The sequence below is a fragment of the Callithrix jacchus genome, chromosome 9 (assembly GCF_049354715.1).
Source record: "Callithrix jacchus isolate 240 chromosome 9, calJac240_pri, whole genome shotgun sequence".
Classification (NCBI taxonomy): Eukaryota; Metazoa; Chordata; class Mammalia; order Primates; family Cebidae; genus Callithrix; species Callithrix jacchus.
The window spans coordinates 136329073-136336939 of NC_133510.1; the positions used below are offsets into that span (position 1 = coordinate 136329073).

At 42.0% G+C, this 7867-nt stretch overlaps 1 protein-coding gene across 7 annotated transcripts in view; it reads left to right on the top strand.

The window, feature by feature from the left end:
• Nucleotides 1–6679, top strand: part of ZNF10 (zinc finger protein 10) — a 37876-nt gene extending 31197 nt beyond the window's left edge. For all 7 annotated transcript variants that reach the window (XM_078337867.1, XM_078337868.1, XM_009004945.5 and 4 more), the window contains one exon: nucleotides 5188–6679. In XM_078337867.1, coding sequence (XP_078193993.1) covers nucleotides 5188–6653 — 1466 coding nt within the window. In that variant the 3' untranslated portion in view covers nucleotides 6654–6679. The remainder of the gene's footprint in view (nucleotides 1–5187) is intronic.
• The last annotated feature ends 1188 nt before the right edge of the window (nucleotides 6680–7867 follow it).

Sequence of the window (7867 nt, forward strand, 5' to 3'; positions counted from 1 at the left end):
CTTTTTATCCAATTTGCCAGTCTGTGTCTTTTGATTGGTGCATTTAGTCCATTTACATTTAGGGTTAATATTGTTGTGTGAATTCGATCCTGCCATTTTGATGCTAGCTGGCTGTTTTGCCCATTAGTTGTTGTAGATTCTTCATTATGTTGATGCTCTTTAGCATTTAGTGTGATTTTGGAATGGCTGGTACTGGTTGTTCCTTTCTATGTGTAGTGCCTCTTTCAGGAGCTCTTGTAAAGCAGGCCTGGTGGTGACAAAATCTCTGATTACTTGCTTGTTCGCAAAGGATTTTATTTTTCCTTCACTTCTGAAGCTCAGTTTGGCTGGATATGAAATTCTGGGTTGAAAGTTCTTTTCTTTAAGAATGTTGAATATTGGCCCCCACTCTCTTCTGGCTTGTAGTGTTTCTGCCGAGAGATCTGCTGTGAGTCTGATGGGCTTCCCTTTGTGGGTGACCCGACCTTTCTCTCTGGCTGCCCTTAGTATTTTCTCCTTCATTTCAACCTTGTTGCATCTGACGATTATGTGCCTCAAGGTTGCTCTTCTTGCGGAATATCTTTGTGGTGTTCTCTGTATTTCCTGCATTTGAGTGTTGGCCTGTCTTGCTAGGTGGGGGAAATCTTCCTGGATGATGTCCTGAAGAGTATTTTCCAGCTTGGATTTATTCTCTTCGTCCACTTCTGGTACACCTATCAAACGTAGGTTAGGTCTTTTCACATTGTCCCACATTTCTTGGAGACTTTGTTCCTTCCTTTTTGTGCTTTTTTCTCTGATCTTGGTTTCTCGTTTTATTTCATTGAGTTGGTCTTCGACTTCAGATATTCTTTCTTCTGCTTGGTCAATTCGGCTATTGAAACTTGTGCATGCTTCACGAAGTTCTCGTATTGTGTTTTTCAGCTCCTTTAATTCATTCATATTCCTCTCTAAGTTATCCATTCTTGTTATCATTTCCTCGACGGTTTTTCATATCTTTTTTCAAGGTTCTTAGTTTCTTTGCATTGATTTAATACATGTTCTTTTAGCTCACAAAAGTTTCTCATTATCCACCTTCTGAAGTCTAATTCCATTATTTCGTCACAGTCATTCTCCGTCCAGCTCTGTTCCCTTGCTGGTGAGCAGTTTTGGTCCTTTCTAGGAGGCGAGGTGTTCTGGTTTCAGGTGTTTTCTTCCTTTTTGCGCTGGTTTCTTCCCATCTTTGTGGATTTATCCACCTGTTGTCTGTGTAGTTGCTGACTTTTCGATTGGGTCTCTGAGTGGACACCCAGATTGTTGGTGATGAAGTATTTCTGTTACTTGGTTTTCCTTCTACCAGTCTAGCCCCTTCGCTGTACGACTGCTGAGGTCCACTCCAGGTCCTGCTTGTCTGGGGTGCACCTATAGCAGTTGCGGAACAGTGAGGGATGCTACCAGTTTCTTTTTCCTCTATCTTTGTCCCAGGATGATGCCTGCCAGATGTCAGTGTTTTGGATATAGAGGGGTCAGGGAGCCGCTCGAGGAGACAGTCTGTACTTTATAGGAGGTCAAGTGCTGAGCTGTGAGCTCTGTTGTTTATTCAGGGCTGTTAGGTTGCTATGTTTAATTCTGCTGCAGCAGAACTCATAAAAAAAACCCTTTTTTTCTCAGATGCTCTGTCTCGGGAGGGTTCAGGCTTTCTTTGTGAGTGTCCATTGTGCTGTCCTGCCCAGCTAAGAGGCAGTCTAGTCACTATTTGCCTGCCGAGGCTCCGCCCTGCTGTTGTGAGGTTCGCCGTGTTGCTGCAGGCTCTGCTCTTCTGCTGCGGTCTCCACCCTGCTGCCACGGGCTACGCCCTGCGGAGGAGTCTCTCTGTTGTATTGGGTTGCCTCGGCAATGGCAGGCTGCGTCAGCAGTGGGCGTGTATCTCAGTAGGGGCGGATTGCCTCGGTAATGGTGGACGCCCCTCCCCCATGGAGCGTCTCAGGGAACGTCTTTACCGGGAGCGTTTGGAATTGCCGTTTTGTCCGTCCCACTGCGCTACCCCAAACGCTGTGTCCCTGCAATCCCCTGGGCTGGCCCACTGTCCAAGTCCTGTTCAGTCTCAAGTTCAGCCCTCTGAAGTCTTAGGTTGCCGGTTCAACAGGGCACCCGGACAAGCGTGCCCTGTGCGGAGCGCTGTGTAGGGCCGGCTGCCGCCACCCCGGCTGCCAGCTGCACCAGACAAAACCTCTGCCTGGCGTCCCGCGTCTCCTTTATACCTAGGAATTTCCCCGTTCTGTGGGCAACAAAGATCAGTCTGGAAATGCAGCTCTGACTCACCTCTCTGCGCATTCACCGAGAGCTTCAATCCTGCGTTGTTCTCACAGCGCCATCTTGAGTCCTCTCCAAAAATAACAATTATTAACTGGATCCAGCAGTTTATATTTTTATTGAACATTTATTGTCAAAACAAATACTCAGATTTCGTGCACTTAAATGCATGGAGTTTTATAGAATTTACAGGACTGTGAAATTCATTATCAAAACAAAAAATATAATGAGTGACGATTTTTAAAAATCAGTTGATTGTGGATTAATGGGTCAATGGACTTCGACAATAGCTTACTTGCATGGCTATGTTACATAATATGTGGAAGATTTTAGGGTATTCATAAAAGAAAGCACCTCATTCTTAACAAACTCTTCACTCAGAATTGTCCTGCATTAGTGCTCAGTACCCCCCTTACAATACATGTTCTTCATAGAATCTTCCAATTGCCATCTGTAGTTTGAAAAACTTCTCCATAAGATTTTCTGATGTTCTGGGTTGGGGAAAGCGGGGAAAGGGTGGTGTATTTCCTATTAAAAATCATCAGGATGGGGAAGAAACTAGGAACTGACAAAGTGGTTACAGTGAGGACTAGTGGGGGTGGGATTGTATAAGGAAGTCAGTCAGGGGCCAGGCCTGGCACAAGGATCATTTACCAGGTGTGTTGGTTTCCTCGGGCTGACCTAACAGAACCAGAAGTTAGGTGGCTCAGAACAACCAAAATGTATCGTGTCACAGCTGGAGGCTATAAATCTGAAATGAATATGTCAGTGGTGTGCTGTTACGCTTTTAGGAGAGGGTCTTTCCTTATATCTTCCAGGATCTGCTAGCCACAGCTATACCTTGGCCTGTAGAATATCATTCCAGTCTTGGTCTCCATCTTCACATGGTCTCTTCCCCTGTGTCTCTGTCTTTTTTTTTTTTGAGACAGAATCTTGCTTTGTTGTCCTGGCTGGAGTTCAGTGGCGTGATCTTGGCTCACCATAACCTCTGCCTCCTGGGTTCAAGGGATTTTCCTGCCTCAGCCTCCTGAGTAGCTGGGATTACAGGCACATGCCGCTATGATGGCTAATTTTTGTATTTTTAGTAGAGGTGGGGTTTCACCATATTGGTCAGGCTGGTCTCAAACTCCTGACCTTGTGATCTGGCCACCTCAGCTTCCCAAAGTGCTGGGATTACAGGCCTGAGTCTCTTTCAATGAGGACCCCCATTATATTGGATTAGGTGCTCATCCTATTCTGGTACTACTTCATCATAACTAATTATATCTAGAAATACTCTTATTTCTAAATATGGTCACATTCTGAGATACTGAGGATCAAAACTTCAGCATACCTTGTTTGGGGGGATACAGTTTAACCTATACTACCAAGTAAGAGTGGAATATCACCCCACTTATATAAGATGAAATGGTATTATCAGTGTATTTTTTAGGTTTGGGATTATACATTTTACCTGAAACATGTTGAGAAACAGATGTAGCTCTTGTGCAAGGGAAATAATTTGTAGTGATATACAAAGGTAGCAGATGGGCAAACATGCCGAGAGAGTATAGGTAAGGCTTCAGATTCTAAGTTAACATCTTGTGGTGGTAGTACTATCAGTTGTTAAGTTCTTATGTTTCAGAACAAAGAAATCAAAATAGAAAATAAGAGGAATGATAATGATTATTATAAATCTTATTGCTTTGACCATAATTGTACCAGAGACTGTAATATGCTCATGCTTTATAACAATAATCTTAAATAACAAATACTTTTATCTTTGGACTACAAATAAGCAAAATGAGTTCTTAAACATTTAGCAACTTGTCTAGATTCAGCACTAGTAGTAGTGTAAAACTTAGTTTAGAACTTGTATCTTGGTGACTTTTGTGCAGTTACTCTTCCACCTTGTCATGCAGCTGCTTTGAAAGGTCTGTTGTGTCAGTCATCTGGGTGTTACTCTGTATTGCTTCTGTAATACAGATAAAAAGTGTTGCCTGACATATGGCTGCATGCATGGTTTAAGCATACTAAATTGGGCCAGGTGCGGTGGCTCATGCCTATAATCCCAGCCCTTTGGAAGGCCAAGGAGGGTGGATCACCTGAGGTCAGGAGTTCGAGACCAGCGTGGCCAACATGGTGAAACACTGTCTCTACTTAAAATACAAAAAATTAACCAGTGTGGTCGTTGGCACCTGTAATCCCAGCTACTTGGGAAGTTGAGGCAGGAGAATCACTTGAACGTGAATGGCGGAGGTTGCAGTGAGCCAAGATTGGGCCATTGCACGCCAGCCTGGGCAACAAGAGCAAAACTGTCTCAAAAAAAAAAAGGCTGAAGTGGGTGGATTGCTCTGAGGTCAGGAATTCAAGACCAGCCTGACCAATATGGTGAAACCGCGCCTCTAGTAAAAATATAAAAATTAGCTGGCATGGTGGCATATGCCTGCAGTCCCAGCTGCTTTTGAGGCTGAGGCAGGAGAATCACTTGAACCCAGGAGACGGAGGTTGCCGAGATCACGCCACTGCACTCCAGCCTGGGTGACAGAGTGATACTCCGTATTTGATAATAATGTGAAGAATGTGTCGGGGAAAGTACTGACAACAAGTAGAAGGGTGAGGGACTTGTATTGTTAATATCTGGATTATAAAATGGGAGTGCAGTCCTTTTTATAGAAGTTCCCTTATTTCTGCCCTCACCATCGAATACCCTGATCCCATATGTCATGCTCTGTCTTGTGGCTTCTCTTACTCTTTTTGCTCCTTTTGAGTACTGTGCACCCCAGTGCATTTACTGTTTACTGCTCCCTTCCTTTTTCTTTTTCTCTATCAAAGTTATAAAGACCTCTGTGCGTCACACATATTTTGTCTCCACATACATCCTACCATTCTCACCTTAACACTCCCTTTAGTTACACAAAGATTTTTCATTTCTTTCAGATTCAGAGACTGCATTTGAAATTAAATCATCAGTTTCCAGTAGGAGCATTTTTAAAGATAAGCAATCCTGTGACATTAAGATGGAAGGAATGGCAAGAAGTGATCTCTGGTATTTGTCGTTACAAGAAGTCTGGAAATGTAAAGACCAGTTAGAGAAGTACCAGGGAAATCGGGACAGACATTTGAGGCAAGTGGCATTCACCCAAAAGAAAGTGTTTACTCAGGAGAGAGTCTCTGAAAGTGGTAAATATGGGGGAAACTGTCTTCTTCCTGCTCAGCTTGTACTGAGAGAATATTTCCATAAACGTGACTCACACACTAAAAGTTTAAAACATGATTTAGTTCTTAATGGTCATCAGGAAAGCTGTGCAAGTAACAGTAATGAATGTGGTCAGACCTTCTGTCAAAATATTCACCTTATTCAATTTGCAAGAACTCACACAGGTGAGAAATCCTACAAACGCCCTGATAGTGATAACTCTCTTACTCATGGTACATCTCTTGGTATGTCAAAGGGCATACATAGAGAAAAACCCTATGAATGCAAGGAATGTGGAAAATTCTTCAGCTGGCGCTCCAATCTCACTAGGCACCAGCTTATTCATACTGGAGAAAAACCCTATGAATGTAAAGAATGTGGAAAATCTTTCAGCCGGAGTTCTCACCTCATTGGACATCAAAAGACCCATACTGGTGAGGAACCCTATGAATGTAAAGAATGTGGAAAATCCTTCAGCTGGTTCTCTCACCTTGTTACCCATCAGAGAATTCATACAGGAGACAAACTGTACACATGTAACCAGTGTGGGAAATCTTTTGTTCATAGCTCTAGGCTTATTAGACACCAGAGGACACATACTGGAGAGAAACCCTATGAATGTCCTGAATGTGGGAAATCTTTTAGACAGAGCACACATCTCATTCTGCATCAGAGAACTCATGTTAGAGTGAGGCCCTATGAATGTAATGAATGTGGAAAGTCTTACAGCCAGAGATCTCACCTTGTTGTGCATCATAGAATCCACACTGGACTAAAACCTTTTGAGTGTAAGGATTGTGGAAAATGCTTTAGTCGAAGCTCTCACCTTTATTCACATCAAAGAACCCACACTGGAGAGAAACCATATGAGTGTCATGACTGTGGGAAATCTTTCAGTCAGAGTTCTGCCCTCATTGTGCATCAGAGGATACACACTGGAGAGAAACCCTATGAATGCTGTCAATGTGGGAAAGCCTTCATCCGGAAGAATGATCTCATGAAGCATCAGAGAATTCATATTGGAGAAGAGACCTATAAATGTAATCAGTGTGGCATTATCTTCAGCCAGAACTCTCCATTTGTAGTTCATCAAATAGCTCACACTGGAGAGCAGTTCTTAACATGTAATCAATGTGGGACAGCCCTTGTTAATACCTCTAACCTTATTAGATACCAGACAAATCATATTAGAGAAAATGCTTACTAATAAATATGGGAATTTTTCACAAAGAGCAATAACTTTATTTTGCATTGGAGAACTCCTGGAGATAAGCTGTACAAATCAAATATATGTGGAAATGCTTTCAGTCTTGTTACTGTTACATTGCACATTAGAGAATTGGTCCTGGAAGGGAGAGAAACCACACATTTTATTCATAACACAGATCCATCAGATTTTCTTCTTTTCATGAATTCCTATGGAAGTAATTGGCCTGGGAGCATTCATGACCAAGTCTTAAATGGTAGAATCTGAGATGGAATTATTAAATAGGTGAGTTGTTGAGCAAGAACCCCTTCATTTGAAAAGAAATGAGTATGCTACTGTAGGGAGAGTTGTTGCTGAGAATTTTTAAATGATACAGTTAATGCAACAAGAGATGTAAAATATTCCAGTCAATATGTCATGGTTTACTTGACCGTGCCTCTTTTCTGGGACATTTAGTAGTGTTTGGTATGTTTTATGTGTCTGGTAGAAACCATGTTTTGGTTAACAGCAAAGAAAATGCTTATAATGTAGTGCAATTAAAAACAACACCTCTGTGCTGCCAGTACCGACCCATTTTAAAATTTATCTGCATGTGGGCAGGAATTGAAAGTATATAGATAATTGAACAGAATTTATTTGTTAGATAATGGGATTTTGACTGAGTTTTAAAGTCTAATGTTGCTGTAATAATTATTTTAAGAAACTTTTAAATATTTTAAGAGGATATCTACTTTCTCTATTCTGTGATCAAAGAAGCTTTGAGCACCACCTATTACTGAACCTTCCTATTCTAAGTTGTTTTGGGTCACACAGTTCCACTGTTTCCACTCTTTCCAGCATTGCAAAAGCTCCTGAGAATTTGAAAACACAGTGATTCTCTGGATGTTAGGACCTAGGGGAACATTGGATATTTGGACATAACAGGGAGGGTCCACATTTTAGTGGGAACAAGTATTTAAACAATATTAGACCAAGTGTCCTCCTGTGATAAACAGAGCACTGCCCAAAGAAACCCTCCGTCTCAAGGTAGTCTTTTATCTTTATAAAGAAAGATTAGTGCTTGAGAGCATAGACTTGAGCTAGACTACCCGGGTTGAAGCCCCTCTAGCTGGGTGATCTTGAACATGCTGCTTTGCTTCTCTGTGCCAAGCTTATTGATATCCTCTGTATATTAGTGGTAATAATAGTACTTACCTGGTAGGATTCTGATGAGT